The 21,975-nt window shown below is 40.8% G+C and overlaps 1 protein-coding gene across 2 annotated transcripts in view; it reads right to left on the reverse strand.

Annotated features, from left to right (window-relative positions):
* Positions 1-20,962, reverse strand: part of LOC108032798 (uncharacterized) — a 32,766-nt gene extending 11,804 nt beyond the window's left edge. For both annotated transcript variants that reach the window (XR_007763501.1, XM_017106805.2), the window contains exons 1-2: positions 20,311-20,962; positions 14,503-14,589 (exon numbers count right to left, since the gene is read on the reverse strand). Coding sequence is in view for 1 of the 2 variants with exons in the window: in XM_017106805.2 (XP_016962294.1) it covers positions 14,503-14,566 (64 nt within the window). In the remaining variant the exon portion in view is untranslated. The remainder of the gene's footprint in view (positions 1-14,502; positions 14,590-20,310) is intronic.
* Positions 20,963-21,975: the final 1,013 nt, after the last annotated feature.

Consider the following 21,975-nt stretch of genomic DNA (forward strand, 5'->3'; position numbering starts at 1 on the left):
AGTTTAACGAAGAGATTAACGTTCCAGATTCGCCGGCGAAATTTTATACATTTTTTGTGAGCTCCCATTTCACGGGGGGAAATAAAAAATGCTTGGGCTTGTAAATGGGAAAAATGTGTGAAGGGAATCCACGTAATGCTGAATAGAACTGATGAAGCTTTAGATTTCGCCAGCAAATTTAGATTGATGATGAAAAGCTCGCTCTTATCAAGTCATTTGCTCATTGAATTGGACTTCTTAAAAAAATCGCAAATGCTTTCTGCAACTACGAATCTCTTGTTGTTCAACCCCCTTAGAAGTTTTCATTTCTTGTCAAGTCATATAAACCATTATGTAAATTCTAACCATATATCAAAAGTTTTTCTCCATAAAAACTATTTCATATATCCGATCTGAGATAGAAACATTACCGAGCAACCCCTATGCCATTTTCTATATCTTTATTTTCTAATCTCACCCACTCAATGGACTTAACCCACCCCCACGCACACCCACTCTCATCCACCCCTGGGATTAACCCTCCGCTGGCGGAACGGAACTCGGTTTACTTGTAAGAAAGTGGGAGCACGCGTAATTTTTAATTTACCATGACATAAATCGTATAAAACTGTCAAAGTCACTAAAAGCACGAAGCAACAGCCTGTCCTCCCGGCTGACTGCAGTGTCCTTTGTCCTGCGACCTCCTCGGGGGCACAAATTACGTTCCAAACACACAGAAGGGTGTCGAGAGTCAACAGAGGAGCAGCCGAAAAAAGGTAGAGGGGCCAATGGAGCGACTTCAAAACAAAGCAAGGGACGCCTCTCGCCGCCGAACAGGATGTCGGCCCAGGAACAGAGGACTCAGGACTCAGGACTCAGGACTCAGGACTCAGGACTCGGGCATTAATAAGTAAATCTCCAGCATGTGACGGCTATCAGTGGCACTTCCGCTTCCCCAGGATGTTGTGTATATACATACATCGATATATGAGCAGTATGTACGAGTGTGTCCGCCCACTCGCAAGTAAACCGAAACCATTTATATTTTATCTCGTCCTTGTCGTCGTTTCGTGCAGGGCGAACTTCTCTAAAGTTCCCGGCCACTGTGAAATGAAGTTGCCAGTCCTCAGAATCTGGGGAATTCCCCGAACGTCCATGCATGTGTGTGTGTGTGTGTGTGTGTGTGTTTTAGCCGGAAGTTGCAATTCCTGCCCTCAATGCCTATAAATTTAACTTAGTCTTCTGCGGAACTTCTTCGCCAGCCGCCTCAGTGGCTTTGTTGTTTTGCCATGTTTTGTTATCCTATTTGTCCGGGCTGAAAACAAGTCCGGTCCGAGGACCAGAGTCCTGCAGATCCCACATACGAGCTTATATCCTGGCTTGACTTAACACTCTGGCTGTTGATTTTCGGCCGAGGATTGCATTAGTTTAATTAGGTGAACAGAGGTGACGGCAGCCAAGATAGATGCGGTCAATTTGTTTGGCCTGGCTTAGAAGCGAAGCCATAGAGTTTGTCACCTTGCCTAAATTCTTAATGCAACTTGGAAACTTATTGGCTAAGAAATTGGGAAATGCAAATAACTTCTTCATTACTTAACAGATACATAATATAAAGGCTAAACGGAGGCAATTATTTATTTTGTTTTATAAGCAACTACTTTTGGATTAAAAATTCCAAATGGGAATTATTAAGTGGGACGTATTTATTTTCTCTGGCTGAGGAAAAATCCTGTCAGAGGGAAAACAAAGCCTCGGTCAGAGCCTTTCCCCAGAATAGACATGTCTGCCCAGAGCCCTGCGAGTGACATTATGATAACCCAATGACAGCTATTTGCCAAATCAGACATGTTAGCGGGTGGGAGGCTTTGTGTAAATCAATTGATTGGCAATGCGTTTTGATTGCCAGCCGAAATTTGGCCAGGACACGCGACCGGAGGGGTGGTCGGAGACTTGTGGACGAGGGTGAATAGATTCGGGTGGAGTTTTTGTGCGACGAGAGGGGGAGCTGCCCCTGTTAATATATTATTGCCCGACATGCACTCCGAAACGGGCTTTATTGTCTAGAAATCAGCAGGCAAGGCAGGAGACGGGCACTGCGATAAATCCAAATGAATTGAAATTGCAAATTAAAGCGGCCTGCGTTAATTTCCACTTGCCTGCTGCAGTTCAATGACACATAAAAGCGGAGTGGAAAAATCCGAAACTGAGTTTTCTTCGCTTTTCAGAGGGGAGTGGCAGCTAGCAATTTATTGAAAGACGAATTTCTGGCTTTGAGCTGACAGCCTTAATTCGCTTTGATTTGCTCAGCCTGGCGGGGAAACAAAATGTTCAATAAAAGTTCGTCATTCAAAGAGGAACAGAGATTTCCGATGAATGAAAACGAGTTTTGCCAGGCAAAGTGAGCTCAAAATATTGCCATTTTCTTTGGAAATGAGTAATTAATTGCTTCGTATTAGCGTAGAAACTTTGTGTTCCTCATTAGTATTCAAAAGTCTAATTATAGTACAAACCTATATACCGGATTCAAACAACTTTAATTAACTATCTATAAATTAACTTTTAAGGAATTTCAATTAATTTATGGTAAATACAGCAACCTTTAAAAGGTATTCATTCTCGTATTATCCATCTTGGCCATTTTATTGGCGTGCTCTACAGACACAAAGTAAACTTGTAAATACGAAATAACTAGGAAACTAAGCTGATAATCGGCTCTCATTGTTGCTCTCAAAATCACCCACTCCACTGAGTCCTTTTCCTTGAGCAATATTCCCTTAGAAATATGCTTATCTTTTACGGATATAAATATTTTTTGCTTCGAATATTCCTCGTACATATGTTCGTTCTATAGCATGTTTTTTCCTCTTGATTTATTTTAATATTTTATTATACTTCTCGTTTGATGCAGAATGCATTTGCGATTTTTCCCTTACTGTTCTTTTGGCGTTCTAATATTCCTTCATATTTCTCTTAACAAAGTTTAGCCATCCACATGAAAATTCTATTTTTCTTTTATTTATTCTGGCTTGTAGATAAATATTGCTTGGATTGAAATCAATTTTACATGAATTTTTCCTTGTGGTTTATTGGTTGCAATGTTAAAGTAATTTTCGGATCTTTGCATTTTGCTGTGGATTTTTGAGTAAATAACTTGGCTCATATCAGAGGCTGAATGTTCTAAGCAAATTTAATTTAGCAAGTAAACAAAGAAGAAACCCCTGACCCTTTTTGTGCTCTAAAAAACTTGCTGAGAATCAACACCAAAGGCTATCCTAATCTAATAGATAAGTTAAAATGGTTAAGTTTTATTTTCAAACTGCATAAAAAGAGGGTTTATTGCCTTGACCTGAATGGCCGATGTCAAATGCACTGTTCCCCCTATGAAAAGGGGGTCAAAGTTACCAGCAAATTAAACGCAAATTACCTGCCAGGAACACAATAACATCCAACTTCTATATATATGCTTAGCTGCATAGATATGGCATGCATCAAACATCAGGCAGTTTGACATTGCCTGGCCTACCGCAACAACAATGGAAGGGGGTGACCTAGTGGGTGGGCGGATTGGGTGGCTTGGTGGTCGGGAATGCTTTTGGGGGCCGGACAATTACCGCTGAGGCCAGGAGGCAGACACCGCAGAACAATAGTTTCCTGTTTCCTGAGTGCTAAAGTTTTCATATGTCTGACCCATGGAGCACCACCTTGCCGGATCCACCTTCGTAATTTACCACCCACAGCCCACTGGACAACCCCAGATATGTTTGCTGCATGTGGGGTAAATCGAGCCTCGTTTTGGCAGCTCGCATGCCTAGGTTATTACACAGAAAAAATTAATAAGCAAGCAATAAATAAATATAAATAAAAAGTTGTAAATATTTTTTAAAGCGTTTAAGTAAAATCTGAAACCATATCTAAAAAATATGTCCCAAATAAATAAAAAAATATCAAACTAATTTAAATTTAAATATATTATTGTAAGTAAAAAAATGTTAAAGTTATAGAAGGGAATACCCAATTTTGTGATATTAATTGACAGTGCAGGGGAACATGGTGCCCCTACTAGAACATTTTTAATGCAATTTTCACCTGGCCAGGGATCTCCTTTCTGCTCCTAATCGCCCATCCTGCTCCCATCGCTCCCTTGACGTAATTACTAAATACCCTTGGTGCTTTCCCCATCCTGGCCAGGTCCTTTCTTCCTGCACTCTCTTTTCTCCGGTTCCTTGTTACTTATTTTCTTATCGTCTCGGATTTGTGGCCGCAAAGTGTTTCGTGAGCTTTTGTTTGGAATTTGGCTAGCCCGGCTTTCATTTTTCTTATTTGTCTGGATATGGGTTTTTCCTCCTCGCCTCCTTTGTTTTTCCTCTCTTTTCTTTTATTTTTTTCCCTCAGCCGCCTGCGGTCTATTTTGGTTGGCATTCCTTAAGTACAAGCGTGTGCCATGTTTATTTTTAATTAATTTTCCCTAAGCAGTCTGAGACTTTGCCACCGCCGAGCAGCCGAAAATCTCCTGCAGTTTAGGGCGGGCTCATTGAAGCTCTCGATTTAGTGCTTTCTTCTCTTTTTCTTTTTTGTTAATTTTAACAATTTTCTACTTAATTACCTAACGGGTTTTTTGAGTAGGTGCCGGACTTTTTAACCCGTTGAGGCCAGCCGCATTAATGTTAATTGTGGTAGATGCGAGGGGCAAACAGAAGTGGCAATGTTTCTTGGAATTGAAAGATGGACCGAGAATAATATTTAAAAAATAAATTAATTATTCATATTTATGTTATATAAGACTTTGAAATTTTTGTGAAATTTATTCCGATTCTTATGCCATTAATTAAAACTTGGGCGATAAAGAGCTATGATTCATTGCACAGTGCCGTTGGCGGATTCTGTGGCCCAGCCAACAATCTAGTCGAATTCCTTTTGGCCCGGATTCAATTCCAGAACGCTTATCTGTCGGAACGTTCCGCTAATCGTGCAAATTTCAAGCACAATTGAAGCCAGCTCAATTAAACCCACTGCCATGAAAGGGAGGCGAAAGGAAGGGGCAAATCCTGTCGACTATTTTCCGCCCGAAATTTCGTTCGGGCATTCCGTTGGCCAAGTCGAATTAGGTTCAAATTAGCCAGGTTTAAAGTATAATGAGCGTGTAAATGATTAATTGTTTTTCGGGGAAATTGATAAGGGCAGGAGGGCGGGCCAAGCTGTCGCTTAATTAACTAGACTTTATTGACTGCGCGAATTAGTCTAATTGGTCACTTGTCACTCGACACCTGAAAGAGTCCTCAAGACCGAAAGTTACTTGGTGAATTTCCATTTGGAAAAATCGTTTTCGGTCCCTAGACTCGCTTCGCTGACTGCCAGACTGAAGAATTAAATAATCTTTTATCAATTCCCCCAGGCATTGTCAACAACATTGAGGCCGGTCCTGGGGACCATTCAACGATTTGTCACAAAGCGATTTCTGCTTATTTTCACAATAATTCCATTTGTCCTTTTGATAGCGGACAACAAAAAACTTTTCCATTCTCTTTCCCGAACGACCGCAAAGTTTCAATTACTTGAACTAATTTATTAATGTTGTTGAAATGTTATTCAAGGACTTGTATTTCTGGCCGCCTGCTTCGAAATACTTTGTTGGGTATTTTGTGCCAAGGAAGGAGCAAGAATTCGGGACATTAGAGGTCTAAGAATCTTTCGAAAATAAAATGGAATTAAATAGTTGGCATTCTTCGGAAGATGAGTTAGATAGGACTAGAAAAGCTGTCCTACATTTAGTTGGACTTAAAATATATTTAATTGATTATTTTATAAGCTTGTTCTGACGTTAATGCTTTAAAAGCAGCTCAAACTAGTTGTTCATAAAACATATATTATTACGAATGAGTGGCGTTGAACTACCCTTTATTCACTGAACTGGCACTCTTTTTCCCTCCCTAAAATTAACGTCTGTCATGACTGCTAATTGATGGCTAATTCAGTCAGACTTTGAGCCATGCTCCTGTCGAGCTTCGGCAAATCAATTTAACTTTAATTAATATGCCAGACATGCATGTGCTGGCAGCACTCATTTTACTGAGTGCCGAGAATAATAAAATGGCCAACTGGAGCTGCATAATTTTTCGGCGTTAATTCAATTTACACTTTTCAAAAGCGTTGCGGAAGTTCAGCCCGTCCACGGACGCCCAGTGACCGTTTTTATAATAAAAAAAATAATTATAAAACTGTATAGAAAAGCCGAAATTCCTGGGAAAATGTGTGCAACAGCTATAAAATATTTGACAAGCGAAGGAAAAACTTTTGCAACTAATAAAAAGCGGAAATGCCGCGCAAACCGGATGGCAGAGGGGGTTCCACTTTGACTTAGACATCAGTGGAAAATGCGTCTTGTCAGCCCGTCTATTGGCTGATTTCCCCCCGCCATTCGACGCCCCTTCGGCAGTGAGCATAAATAATAAATATGGCATGTAGTAAATGTAAATGCGCAGTGGAAATTCCATAAATTCAAAGGCCCAGCTGCGCATTCCCTTCATGACATTTAACACTTTGGCAAACAGCAGCAGCAGCCCGGCGATTCGGTGAGGCGGCAAGTTAGCAAGCCATTCAAATGCACTTGAGATTCCTGGAGCAACAGCTGCGTCCTTCCGAGGACCGGGTGGCAGGACTCCCGTCAGCGATGACAACGTGACGAGATTGGCAAGGCCAACTGTCGGCGGGAAATAGTTTGGAAGCTATTTCGAAAAGCTACAGCGAATTGATTAATAATGGTGAACCAATGCCAAGAAACGTGTTTGGAAAGCGTGAGTCTGTGCCCAAAAATAATGAATTTTATATACAAAATATTATTTATCCTCCTACTAATAATTTAAAAGCCTTTGTAAAATGTTTTAATACATTTTGCATACTTTTTTTATCAATACTAGCTCGTGGGGATTTAAGAGCAGATTTAAAACCTTTTTCTTTGACCCACTTTTGGTTCCTCCCGCACGATGCCATCTCTGCTGAATCGAATGGAACTTGACGTGCCAAGGCGCCAAATCCAAATTAAATAAGATTTGTTTGGCCGCCTTTCAGAGACGCCGATGCCGAACGGCAGTTCAGCTCGGTTCAGGTCGAGTCGGGTCAGGTCAGGTCCTTTTGGCCACCCGCAGGATGTCTTCGCCAACCCACTGCCACATCCCTCGCCCTCTGGCCGGGCTTTAACTTTCCTTGATGGCACCGACCCGATGCCGCGCATTTTAATGAGTCAAAAACACAGCCCGCTTGAGTTTTCTGGGGGCGTGAGAAGTCGGATTGTTTGCCAACAAACATGCGTCAAGTTCAAGTTGGCGTGTGAAAGGCAAGAAACCGCCTTCGTCAGGGCAAATAAAAAAATAAACCAGAGCGAAGCAAGCATCTGAAAGGGACAAAAGTTTTTATCATGACGTCTTGGCCTTAATTTCGAGTTTCAGTCTCGGCTTTCGGGGTTTCTGGTGTTGGCCACATTGTGTCGTTTCGAATTGTTTGCCGGGCGGGGCTCAAGAAAAATGTGTTTAGAATGCGGAAAACTTGTTGAAAATTGAGTTTTGCGTGAAGTTTTATTCATTGATTTGCGGGTGCTTGGCAGGATGCGGTTTCTTGGTGGAGTTTTATGGCAGGCAAAGTATGCGTAAGCCGGGGATGTGTGGTTACAGGAACTGCGTGACGCAGGGGGCCCTTAATAGCCCTTTGAATATGGGACTAAAAGTTACAGAACATATAGAATCAATCAAGGGCTTAATTAAGTATTAAAAAGTATCAGAAAAATCGGTAGACTCTTCCGAATATGCATTTTTAAAATTAAAAAACCAAATGTGGCTGCTCAAGCCTGCTCTCCCTTTAATTAAGTAATGCCTTTGCCAATCCTTTGAAAGTGCGCACAACTTGAAACACCCTCTGCCAATAACACTTAAGGACGGTTTCAATTAAATTGACAGTAATTCTTGGAGCTTACTTGCCACATTTCCCGATAAATCGGGGGGGTCCCCACCACCCGGCGAATGTCAATCGCAATTGGCGAATGCCAACTCCGGGCCGGGAAAGTTTCCCCGTGACCCGCCAGTGCCATTCGATACGTACGTGTTTATTGGAAACCCGGTTGCACGTTCATTATTTGAGGTCACAACAATAGTGAAAGCATCCGCCACGGCGAAATGTGCAATAATTTTTAGCCGGCAAACTTTTGTTAGCAACGAATGCGGGGCCGACACAGTGCGACGTAACGACATGGGGAATTTTTAATCAATAACTTTGATTACTTTCCTTGTTGTCGCAGCAATTACCAGGTGTTTTGAGAGCGCAGCAGTGGGGCAGGGAGGTCTGTCAAGTTTATTAATTTGCCACTCGAGCGTAGTGCAGTGTCTCGTAAATTTTTTAATGGCAGCATATTCATGGGAAATGCTTTCATTAAGCTTTTATTGCTGCGTCGTCGGCGAAGGTGAAAGGTAAATCGGAAAGGCTGGGGCGTTGGTCACGTTTTGCGCCGTTTGTTGATTGCCCCGACTTTCAGTTGCACATGTGAGGCGATATGGCCATTAAATATGCAGCTCCCAACTCCTTGCCCCCCGATTGAGACCCTTTTCCACTCTCGCTGGGTTATGAATTGCAATGCATTTCGTAGTGGCAGTCCGAAAGGGCAGCTTGAAAGGGAATTTACCTCCAATGCCACAGGCCCTGGGCAATGAAGTGAGTGAAAAATACCATTGTTTTCCCAAGAAAGCCCGGTGGAAAATTATGTAAAAGGGCTTAATATTTATTGCAAATCAAATTAAACCTGCTTGAACCATTCCTGGGTCAAAACACACTGAACCCTTGACCCAATTTACAAGTGTTTAATATAAATCGATCAATTACTGAATTCCGCAAAATCCACGCATGAGAAAATTATTTATTGAATTCCGTAAAGCATACACAATGATAAAATAGTTTCAGAATATTAAATATTTCAAGTTGAAAAATAGTTGTAAAACATAAGGGTCATAGGATGATAATTTAAATATTGAAAGGTAGTTGTGTGTTTCCCAATTTGATTACTGCCAAAATTGCCAACACACATTTTTTAATTCTATTAAACTATTTATGGAGGGAATAAATGTTTTTCAATTTCTTTAAATACTTTCATTAGCTCATTTTGTAGTTTTACTGAAACATTTTGATGATGTTTTGCCATCAAAGGCTGCAGCCATAATTTTCCAAAATACCCGCTTCTCACAGAGCGAAAAAATAGATGTTAATTATTTAATTAAAAACTGCCGCACATATATGTAGTCACTTTACTTTATAGTGCATTTTAGTGGAGCTTAAATGGGCGGCCACTGGGGGGCGTGGCACGTGGCAGGGGCGGCTTAGCGGTTTGCTGCATAATGGAGGTGAAAATTGTTGTCTCCGCGCCCCAGTTTGTGCTCATGTGCGGCGCTTTGGTGCTATGCGCCAGGCATTTGCCCACGTAGATATTAATAACGATTATTAACTATTTGCAAGCGTGGCAAGGAGCAGGATCGGGCAACAAATACAACACGAACAACACCAGAGGATAATGGCATGCACATCATATACGAACGTTGGTATACATGCGTATATTAAAATTCTTGAGCTTGTAAATCTGTCGCGAACCCGAGTGCGGGCTGGATAATTAGTGTGTTTTAAAAACAATAACGCGCCGCAGGGGACTTTAATATAATATATTAGGTCCTTAATGAACTCCGCCTTTGTAACTCGATTTTAAGTGGTGTGGCGAGGGTAAATTCAAGGACTCGTTATTCGTTTTTTGTACTTGGGTATTTGCTTTTCGATTTCATGCTATTATAGCCAAAGTCCCTTGCTCCCTATGATGATATTATAAAATAATATAAGGTTTGATAACAACTACTAATAAATCTATATCTCAGATATGATCCTTAAGATAATGGGTAGTGTGGTTAAACACCGATTGAAGATGTACTTTAAATACCATAATATAGAAACATCTAGGGTGCAGAGGTTTTGTAAAATCGGATTGCTGAAATCTCCCAATAAATCCCTGTATTATTTTTAGTCCATCCCCAACTGCTCCGTTTGGCGCTCCTGCTGCATTTTGTCAAACTAACACATCGTTTTCCGGTGCATAGTTTTTGGGGCCGCCCTGCGCCCGACCCAGAGCGATGCCAATGTCCGGGGTCAGATGGGAACCCTAATGGGAGCCCATAGGGCACGCACTCGCACACAGGCGAAATTGTTTCCTGTTATTATGCAAATTTCTTCATGGCTCACCCGCAGGCACATGCCATGGAAATAGTTTTCCTTTTCGAGGGCTTTGCATCCCCGAATTGACCTTACCAGAGCAATTAAGCCGCTTAACCCATGGCTGCAGCCATATTTCGCAGCCCCATCCATAAAAATTGTTAAGCTTCATCCCATCCGCTTGACAACGACAACGACAACGAGAACGAAGCGAAAATGAAGAATAAAATGGCCAAAAACATTTGGCCGTTACAGCTGCAGTTTGTCAGTCGTGGCTAAAGCTTCAATTTGTTTCCCTTCTGCTGCCCCTTATCCTTCTTCTGCCCCACCTCCGCCTGGTTTTGGCCCGCTTTTTTGCTCTTAGCCGAATCGAGATTTTCATGCATTTTATGTAACGACCCGACCACCTACCCGCCACGCCACCCACACAGGTCTCTGCATCAATAATAGTTGTTTGGTGGTGCCCATCGGTGCACTGGCGGAAAAGATACGATCTAAATCTTAATAAAAGAGTTTAAAATTAAGATTATTTATTTTCCTAATAGTATGCAATAACAATTTAATTTAACTCATAGACAATACAATGTACATCATAAATACCATCTCCTAAAATAGGAATTCCAACTTCATTTGTTATAGCCAAGTAAAATGTTTTAAAATAATGTATTTGTCTGAAAATGTTTTTACGGCATTCCATAATTTGCAATTTAACATTTTTAGTCCTGTCTGATTTTTTCAAATTTTAAAGTTCCAGTTCAGACTTAAACCCCTCTTACCTCTTGCTAGAAGTTTTCACTCTTGTTTTTCTGTGCTCTCTGGTTTTGGTTTGGTTTGGCGCCTGTCGTTCGCGTTTGGCTATGATTTTTTAGTAAACGAGCAAACGACTCAAATTCGAAATCCCCAACACTCTGGCAGAGCTGAGCTTATTCATATTTTTGCCATGCCAATCCCGATGCGATCCCCCGTCCATTGATTTGCCTGTTAGTTTTAAGTATGCCAAGCGAAAGGCGAAGCCAAGTCAAGCATCCTTAAAAGGGGGAAACGGAACTGTGCGGTGGCCTGTCTCGAGTGGAAAAGTGGTTGGCGAGATGACATCGGATCGGGAATCCAGCGCCACGGAATGCACTGTAATTGGTTCGATAATATATACAGGAATTGATTTTCCCACCAGAGTGGCTGCCTCGGCTGAGCTTTAATTAAAGACGGGTTCGAGGAGCCGCCACTCGAGGTGACAATTTGTGACCTGTTTGTTGTCTTTGGCCTTTGAGCAAAATAAAGCTATCAAAGGACATTAATAATTGCTTGCCCTGATTCATTGAGGTAATGACATTTTTACGATCTTGTGCAATTTGATATGTTACTGGGCGGCGCCTAATTGGAATTTAAAATATTATTTTCCATAAAACTCAATCGAAATATCGTTTTTCCCCTGACAAATGGCCAAAGCACTTAGCCTCCTGATTGAGCCCAGTGGAATAAAATCAATAAACTCTGGGAAAGCCACACCTTTCCACTAAGCTAACCTTCCGCTCCCTTGCAATTTAAATCACATTTGCGGCTAATACAAATTACAGCCTATTGTACTCGATATCCACTAATTTCACCCACCGGCAAGCCGACAAACCTCAAGGCCCCACCAAGCCCCAAATAAATGACAATTTCCCCGGCAACATTAAGACATTAACGCAAGTTTTGAAACAAACTCGAATGGAAATAATATTGTCACAAATTTGCAAGCACCCCCCGCATGTGGTTATTAAAAGTAAATCAAGTGCACGACCGATTTACGTAGCCCAGACTAATTAGCCACTTGTGTGTACTGAGCCAGGTACTCAGCCACAAAAGCGAACCGAATCGCCATACAAAAACATTTTGCTGTTCCCCGATTGTTGTGCGTGTTGGAGATTTTTATCGGGCCCTGTAAATTGTGGGAGCTCTGTTCTGTGGGTGTTTGGATGGGCGGGCGGGTGTTTTTGGGCAAAGCGAAGGTCTCCGGAGTCTAGCACAATGTCGCCGTCTACATGGAGTGCACTTGGGCACCCGGCTCGATAATGGCAGGTTAATAAACGTTTTTGTGCGACATTGAACGTATGGCGAGACGCAGACGCCCAGGTGTGGGCGGATTGTCGTCCTTCGTCCTTTTTGCATGGCTAATGTCCGACCCGCCCGTTAAAGGCTCACCAAAACCGTGTGGGTGGGCTGACCTTTCGATGCACGGCTGTGTGCATAGCGCACTAAATCACGGTTCAATGGGGCTTATATTCGGAAAATACAAAGAAGGTATTCGGCCAATTAAAAGCAAAGCGCAATCAAATGGTCACTAACCGGGACCTGGGATCTGAATAAATTCAAGGCCTTAGTAAGCCTTTCCTAAAATCCTTTAAAGGAATCAATAATCCTTAAGTCCGCTTCTCAATATTTTTAATTATTTAGGAAATTAAATATTGTACTTTAAAATATTTGTTTTGAAACAGTAATATTTTGTATCACCTTTTTTGAACTTTTTAAAATCTTAAAATATTGAAGAAGTAAAATTAAGAAGTAATATTTTGTATTACTGGTTCATTGCATTTTTCATTTGCAATCTCAAAAAAACACCTTTTTTTGAAGCATACAAATTTTTTACATGCGAATTATATCATAAATAAGTACTGTTTTCTGTATATTTTACCTGCATAGACTAACCATTTTACTTTGGTGCTCATACCCTCACATATAGTAATCCCATTTCTACACCACTTTAAGCTGGTGTTATTTTGTCTCCAGCTTGCGGGAGAAATAGAGAAAGCTAAGCCCGACAGTCACTTGTCACAGCCTCCACAGCCTACACAAAAGTAGTGGGCCGCACGACTAAATAAAGCCCGAAAAGGTATGCTACACGAAACAAATGCCAGGCACGTTGGAGGCATTTATCAAGAGTCCTCCTACAGATGTCGTGTGGCAGAAACTAGGAGCTGTGGAGATGGGGCAGGGATGGAGCTGAGGAAAGGGATAACAGGCCCAAATCCAGATCGCTCCCAGTGACAAAGAGTCGAAAATTTCAGTCACGCGAAGGGCTTAAATGTCGTTTGATGTATTCGCCGTCATTTAAGTTTGTGTTGTGATGGAGTGGTTGGATATATACCTATCTGTAGGAGAAAAATCAACTGTCAGATGCCCATGGAGGAGAGCCTAGGACCCGGGGCCAAAGGCAAATGCATTTGTGTGATAGATTCCCCACTTTATTGACATGTGTCCTGGCAGCCTGCTCCTGGAGCCGATTGACTACGCCGAAGATGCAGATAAAACTGGAATCTGCGGCGCACGTTCAAGGGTTGAGGCCAGGTGAATGGCGGTGGCGGCGGCAACTTGTGTGATTTATTGAATAAATCAGTTTGGCAGTCTCCCACCCGAAGATGCTGAAATATTTATGTGTACGTACGTTCGACTGTGCGTGCGGTTTTTGAAATTTATGTGCGATGGTAAATAAAATGAGACTTCCAACGGCGGCGCAAGCCACAAAGTCGAGGCAATAAAAATTTGGAGTGTGTGTAAAGCTCGGTCAGATATAATCCTGTATGGTGTGTTTGTTCTTTTGCCAGAAGATGCCGACAGCATGAGTTATTGGCTAAAAGAATTGTGATTTGAATGTGGCCACGCTTTAAATCACATTTTAGAATAATGCGGTTCAAAACTAACTAGAAGTTATTAGCATAATTTATGCATGAAACATCGTTAAAGTGAGTGCCTTCCAAGCACATGGGACTTAAATGCGGAAAGGATTAACATTTTTTTATAATTAAATTTCGTTCCATTTTAATAACTTAAAAACCAATTCAATTTTAAAAGCCCCCTTTAAGGGTCTTCTTTGCAACCACAAATCTGATATTTATTTAGTTAGGACAACGAATATTTTCAACTAATTATTCGTATTGATTAACATAAAATACATTTGGGAGTAATATAAATTCATTTGCAAGCACTTTACTATGATATCAATTTTAATCACAACTAATTAACATTTAGGGTGTAAGCCGAAGAAAAAAAAACTACTATAAATATTGCTTTTTTAGTTTTGCCTTCAAATAATTGCATTTCAATGTTTCCCATCAATTTCATATTTTGTTCAGCCCTAGCTAATTTTTTCGTGACTTTATGCATTTTACTTCGAAGTTATTAAATAAAATAATAAATATGCCGCTGGTTATCAAACCATAGTTCGACATTAATGAGCAATTATCCATTAATGGATTTTAATTTGTTAAGCCAACATTTGAAAAACCTTGTCTTTTTTTTTTAAATGTTAAATTCACTTACCTAATGTGATTGCCAGAAGAATTGTGGTCAACGCTGTTTGGTAGACTATTTGTGGAAACCGCATGTTGCTAAGATGTATATGTTTTGCTGTAATGAAATAAGTTTCTGTTTAATTATTGAAGGCCAAGGAAAGTTATAGAATTTAAAAATATATTTTAAAATATTTTAGTATTTTATCTTTGTAGTAAGTAAACTTTTCTTAGACTCTCGTTTCTTTGAAATGTAAAGCTCTTGGGCAGTCAAAATTTATCCCAAGTCAGGCCCTGAAAGTGCTCGTCCCGAAAACAGCCCCAGCCAACCGCAAAATGCCAAAACTGTGGCAGACAACAACATCGGTTCTTAATGCGTTAAACTTTGGCTGCAACACGTAACTCTCCTTAGCGACTGCAACCTGGTCGACTGGGCCGACTGGTTTCCCCGGGTGTTGCAGGTGTTGCAAAGTGAGTTTCTTATAGTCACTACTTTGGCCCAAAGTATTGAAAGCAATTTCGTAATCAGCCGGAAAAGAACAAGGGGAAACTGAAACTGTATAAAGTAATAACTATAAAGAAAACTGCAGCGATTTTCCTCGTCTGAGTGAAAAGTTTGCCATTAACGGGCATGGGGATGTGGCCGAAAAACACATTGTTTCCTAACTGCACATCAAATGCTTGGCCAACCTCTTCCCATCGACTTTGAGCATAACATTTTTCCATAAACTCTTCGGTTTTTTTCCTCGGGCACATTTAAAGTTGAAAATCGAATTATAATAATCCCCTGGTCGACTTGAAGGAGTCAGTCGAAAGATTCGATGGAGGAACTTTAACAAGTTGTAATCTTCTATGGCAGCAAATTGTATTGCAGCATCGGGGCCAAAAAGCCGGGCCAAGAAGATCTCGTATGCGAATTCCCCGGGCTGCTCACATGGCCCAAAGACCCCGCTCAATGGCTATTCTGTGTACACTCCATTAACTTTGCAGGGCCCTGGCTTAATTGCTTTGGCTTCATTAAGGTCAGCACAAAACTAGCCCACAAAGGCGGAGCATGGGGCAAAAACTTTCAACTTTTTAATTTATGCATTGACAAACTTAAACGACGAAGTGCGACAAACAAAAGGGCCAAGTCTGTTCCCAATGCGATAAGCCACAAACTGCACTTCCAGACGCTCCTCTTTGCAGACAAGGCAGCCAAAAAAGGAAAGGATATAATAAAAATCCGTTGTCCTTAAACCCGTGTTCCTTCTCCTAATTGCATCTGGAGCAGAGTTAAGTAAGGAAGTGAAAGAAACAGATTCTTAAATCCCCCTTTTTCCCTCGAAAGACCATTGCAATCTGCTGTCCGAATGTGCATGGCCATTTTCCGGTCTTGTAAACAGGAGTTCTACCTCTCGGTCTTAACTTAAGTTGCTAGGCAGATGCAAAAAGTCAAAGCTTAAAATCTAAAGTTAAATATTTTACTTTCCATCTCTTGTTTGTTAAAAGCATTACGACATAATAGAGGCTGGCATTATGACGACATTCTACAAATTTGCTCCAATTTCATGCGGAAAATTTGCATTTCTAATCTGAAAAATCAAGTTCATAAATCCTTTAACAGTCATCCAACCAAAATAACCCTGCTCCCTTCAACCAGAGCAATTTGCAAGACTATCATTGCAATAAATATGTCCAGTCATCCCTACCAATTGCCAATGACATCTGCTGCTGTTGAGACTGTAGCATTTCACAGATTGCTCGATTACAAAACAACTACTGGGCTCCGGCCGTACAATGGCAAGGAAATACATTTTTAAGCCCACCAAGATAGATTGCCGGGCACTGGGAGCTAAATCAAAATAGGTTTGCCGAGAGGAGGAGACCGATTAAACCGCTTTTAGCCTTCAAAGGCAAAAGGCATGCACACACACAGATGGCGATGGAGTTGCACAGGACTTGTGAAAATTGGTAAACAATTTATGTGGTCAAATAAAATTGCACCGAAGTGGAGCAATGGCAATGCAGCAGCAGCAGCAGCAGAAAAGCCAGACACCACAACAGGAGCAGAAACAAATTTATGACCGCTCAGTCCAATACCAGAAAATTCGCAAAAACTTCCGCCACAGAAAAGAAATATTTTGCAATATGAACAGGGGCGCAGTGGGCAGATATCAGTAAAGCTCCTATATTTCACTGCATTTATTCATGGCGAAATTCGAAATTAAAATGATATTAAATGCATATATTTTTATGAAAAACTCGGAACGTATTTATGTATTTTACAAATTATATTAAATGTACTAAAAAAATACCCCGCTTTCGGTATTATTAACAATAATTAAGAGAACAGCACACAAATGATAAAAACTAGGGATATTATTAAAAAAGATAACATTTTTATTGTTCCATACTAATGTAGAAAAGCCCAATAGTAGAGTCCCTACCACTATCCCCCTTCAAATTCCGCCACCCGCGCCCCTGGGCATCGGCAATAACTGCATAGATGATACCAGAAATCCAGGAGAAAACCGAAAACCAAAGTGAGTTTGCAAGGGGCCAAGAGAGGGGCCATTCAAGGATATAAATTACATGCTTAGCTACTCGTAGTTCCGCTGCCAGATCCGCTCGCTCATATGCAAAAGTTTCCCCCAATTTTTTTTTGCTGCTTTGCAGCATGGGATTTTTGTTGCAGAGATTATGAAATAAATTTCCACATGCCACAACATTTTCGCAGCCGCAAACGAACAACAAGAATGCTAGGTACAGATACAGGGCTCGTCGAGGGTTTTGCACTTGAGATGCGCCTTTAGCGCCAAAAAGTAGGCAACGGAAGTGCACACACACTGCCGCAGTCAGCGAAGCTACTCCAGACCCTTGATCCCTGGAACAGGAGAACCACTGGCCATGCCAATAACAACAATGGATTTGCATATGAGATATTTTTCAATCGCCCCAAGGTCCTTTGTAGCGCCATGTTTTCGTGTTTGTTGGGGCGAAGTTTGAGTCGGCATAAAAAAAGTTGTGCATCCCGACGGTGCAAAATTTGTAAAGTTTCTTTCCTATATCACAAAAGATAAGAATAAGAACTGGGAGATGGGCAAAAGTTATCCGCGGGAAGGCATTTTGCGCTTAAAAATTTATGGAAAATCTAGAATCGCTTTGAAGTTCGATTTCACGAAGTTGGCCAATATAAGGAGCAAACATAATGTTAAAAAAAATCGAAAAATCGTTGAAGCCTAAAATTAAAATAATGGTCGTACTCATCTGAATAATTTCCTTGAATTAGCAACACCTTATTTGTTAACTGGCTGTCATGTGTAAAATATATTTGATAACAATTTATTTAATTATTCAATTTAATCTACAAGTCCAAATTCAAAGGCAAACAGAAAATAAAGTTGTTAATTGCATATGTTGCATGTTCATAAACGTCATGTGATTATTTAATTGGTAATCATTTAATTATGCAATAAATATTAAATGCCTGGCATGAAACAAGACACACTCAGTTATACCACAACTAATTTAATCAATCGTTTGCTTCGGTCAGCAGCCTTGGTAAATCAAGGTTTAGGTGACATAACGAAGGAAGAAATTGCAAACAAATACCTCAAGGAAAGCCGATATGATTAACTAAACAAAAACAACTACAAACCTGTTCCGATAAATAGATGAGTATTAATACGAAAGCATAATTGCCGGCCACTAAAGAACTTTTCCGGGATTTTCTAATAAATATTCGCACCAGGAGTGCAAAAACTAATTAGCACCCACGCCTGGTTGAGCTTCACTTTTGCATTTCTGGCTGAATTTCTTTCATTTTCATAAACCACAGCAGTCGCAGCCACACCAAAGCAAAACAAAAACGGGGAAATAAAAGACCAGGGCTATAAGGAGAATGCCTGGCCAAAAGAAGAATGCGACACCGTTGCAGGTGGCAGTAAAAAATGGCTTAAATTTCTCCAGCTGAACAGCGAACTGGAGGATTGCCGGACGCGAGCCCCGGGTCATCCGCAGCTCGGATCAGAACACGGCTCATTAAATGCCGGTCATAGTTTGCCTCTCTCGGAGCTCCCTTACACGGACAAAATATACTAAGGAGGCCTGTCAGAGGAGCACCACACACCATTTATCTAAGTCAATAATGTCCTGTCTTTGGGACTTAATAAGATGCTAACTTTTTTTCCTTACTTAATTTTAAGAGTTATTGATGGTTTGTCTTTTATGTAGTTAAATCAATTCGGTAATAATTTTGAAATAGTCTGATATGTTTTTTTAACTTTTAATAGGCATCTTAGAAAGCGCACCGAAGATAAACCTTAAAGGTTTTTTTTTGATGGGAGCAAAGCATTTTATATTAGTTAAAACTAACTAGTGAATCGCTAGCATGATTATAAAATAAAAGAATATATCTGAGAAACTTTTTGAGGATTAAAAAACTTTTTTATCTTTAGATTTCTTTCTTTCGTCAGTTTGTAGTTTGTTTTTTTCCGTTGCGTAAAAACCTTCTCTTACTGGAATGTCTGACACTATTTGTTCGGAACTTTTATCCAAAATTTCATAGGATCAAATTCTTAAATAATATTTAAACCTGCTATGGTTTCCTCCCAGTGTGGATCTGTTTGCCCGGTCCTGTTGTTATTTTTAAGCCGGTCGCAGGATAATCCGAAAAGGCTGGCGTCGACTTAATGCGCCCCTTGGCTGTGCTAAATAGCTTTCATTATTTACTTTATTCTCGCATAAAGCGTGCGAAAAAGTTCGGTCCAAGCCATTTTTACAGAGCTGGCAACTTTCAGCAGCAAAAAAGCAGCAGAGTGGGACATGGAAAATGGCTGAGCTGGAGTGGGGAAATAAATGCCCCAGCTCGACTGGTTAAAGGTTCGCTCGTTTTGTTTCGAAACTTTTTTGACTCAGCTGTTTGTGGACACTTGCCTGCGCCTTTCTTCCTCCTCTGTCTCCTTGGCCTCCTCCTCCAGGGGCAATAAATCATTTCACATATCAATCAGTCAATCAAATAAATGTTTGACTGCCGCCCAACTGGCTGCCCCTGGCGCCCCTCATCCGATATTGATTGTCCCACTAAATACAATTTTTGCCTAGTCAGTGGGTTGCCCCGAAAGTGAGTAGGAGAAATTCTGCCAGGCAGTTGACATTTTCCATCAACAAAAAATGGGGAAATTGAAGGCGCAGAGCAGGGCTCAAGACATTGTTGCCTAGTTCCAGGGCAACTATGGGAAGTGTTTGCCAAAAGGAGGAGCCCGGGGTCCCGGAGACACGCTCCTTGGCAATTGACAAGTTTTGTTTGCCTGCTGGATGGCTGGATGGCTGGATGGATCCGGGCACGCCCTTCTGTCTATCTTCCGGCTTATCTTCCGCCGGCTGGGATGCGAATGTGAAAGGTTGCCCCCGGAGTCCTCAAATTGGCTTGCCAAGCGCAGGGAGCTTGTGCATCACATTTTAAATGTCGAAAATTGCGATATATGTAATTACAGAGGCACAGAGGGTTCTTCAAAGCATGCAGATGATTGGTGCAATTTGGGAGATCTTGTCTGTCAGCCTTTTTCAAACTCCATTTCTGCTCGCTGCCACAGAAAACAAATTTATATAATAAGATATTTTCAAACAACTTCAATAAGTAGTAAGCAATTTTACTAACAGTTTATATAGTAAAATATATAAATTATAAAAAATACAAATATAATTATATTTTTAAAAACAAATTAACCATGACCACATTTTCTAGCACTCACTCAAGATACACGATCCTAAAGATATATACATGTTTACTAAAAGACAGTCAACTAACTTCCCAAAATGTCGACTTATATCCTAGTAAAGTAAATGGTTTTCCTACCTTCAGGTTATTTGGAGCAGTATTTTTTGTTAAATATTTTTGTACAATAATTTCAATGTAACGCGCTAGTCATATTTCACATGTGTATTTGCGTACGTTTTTTTGTTGTGTTTTGTATCCCCTCTTTGTTTCTCTTGCTGCGCACAATTTGGCAAACAATTTTATTTTATGCAATTTTCGGTTGATTTATCTGCGAAATCCTTTAAGGCGCACTGAGCAGAGAGTATCCTGTGTGTCCTGGCGGACGGGGATTTGGTTGTTGCTCCTTTTGCTGTCCTCCTAAGCCGCTTGCTCCCCTCGACTCTGCTCCTTTCTCGTCCTTATCTTATTTCGCGTATCACGGAACTCGTTAAAATCACCTTAGAACACGTGACTGCACAAGCACACACACACACACACTCGGGTGGCAGAAGCAACAGCCGCACACACACAGATCCTTTGGCAGATCCTTTTCCCTATTTTCCGCCTTCTGTTTTGGTAAACGCTATGTCAGGAGCACAAAAACGGCATCGCACACACGCCACAGCCAAAAAGAGTTCAATCCTGCGGTTTGAGTTCAATTCAGCATTTTTTTTTGTCAATTTTGTTGTTTTTATTTCGCTGTTTAAAGCGCCCGGAGTTCGTGTTACTGCGAGAATTGAGTGGTGATCTACGCACGTCCTCACGCAAGGACAACGCAATGTAAACTGCAGCAGGAGTCGCAGGACTCGCGTCACTCCGAGTCCTGTGCACAGATTTCTAGCCCGGAAAACCCACCACGCTTTCCTCTCCCAGTCGCTTCTCGATTCGTGATTTCCGCCGATTTTCCTCGGCACACGAGGGCTGTTCGGAAAATCCGAGGTTCGTCGGCGGAAAATCGCGAATGGCACAGTGAGGGGAGGGAAAAGCGTGGTGGATTTCCGGGTGGTAGGTTTTTGGCTAGAACTGCTTGACTTCTGTATTTCTTGAGTAGTCGATCGAGAGCGGCTGTTGTTTTGCAAAAACACCATAAGAAACGAAAAATTAGGAAAATATCACAGTTTAACCACTCCATAATCTATAATATAGCATTTCTGCCGGAAAACTTAATCATAAACTGCCAACTTAATTCGATGAAAAACTGCGTCTGCATAGTGTTAATATTACATTAGAAATAGAATGAATTAATTATTAATATGAAATTCTGGAAATTAAATACTTTTTTTTATACTTTTTGCATCAAAATCCATGGAGAACAATGGATTCCACAAAGTGGATGGTGGACATTGTGTAGAGTGGTGGGTTTAAATTTAACACTGCTTTAATTGCACATCAGTTTACTCCCCTTAAACTGCTTGAATACTGCTTGACACACTGCTTGACCAACTCACCACTATTTCCCCTCTAATTTTGAAATTTACTATAAAAACCAGACGTTGCGCAAATACATTGGTAAAACTTTTGGGGTAGCCTAGGTCCTGCAATTTAACACAATATTATTTAATTAATATTTTAAAGTAATGTATTACAGAGTATTATTTTCACATGCAAAATATGATTATCCCAAGACCTGTTTATATATATAGTACTTGGTACTCTCAAATGAGACCTAAATAGCGAAAACGGCCAGCAGTCGCCACAACTGGCGCCTCTCCGACTGGTCAGCGACTCCAAATCCTGATCCCGATTCAAATCCAGCATAATTGT

Source organism: Drosophila biarmipes, chromosome 2L, assembly GCF_025231255.1.
Source record: "Drosophila biarmipes strain raj3 chromosome 2L, RU_DBia_V1.1, whole genome shotgun sequence".
Classification (NCBI taxonomy): Eukaryota; Metazoa; Arthropoda; class Insecta; order Diptera; family Drosophilidae; genus Drosophila; species Drosophila biarmipes.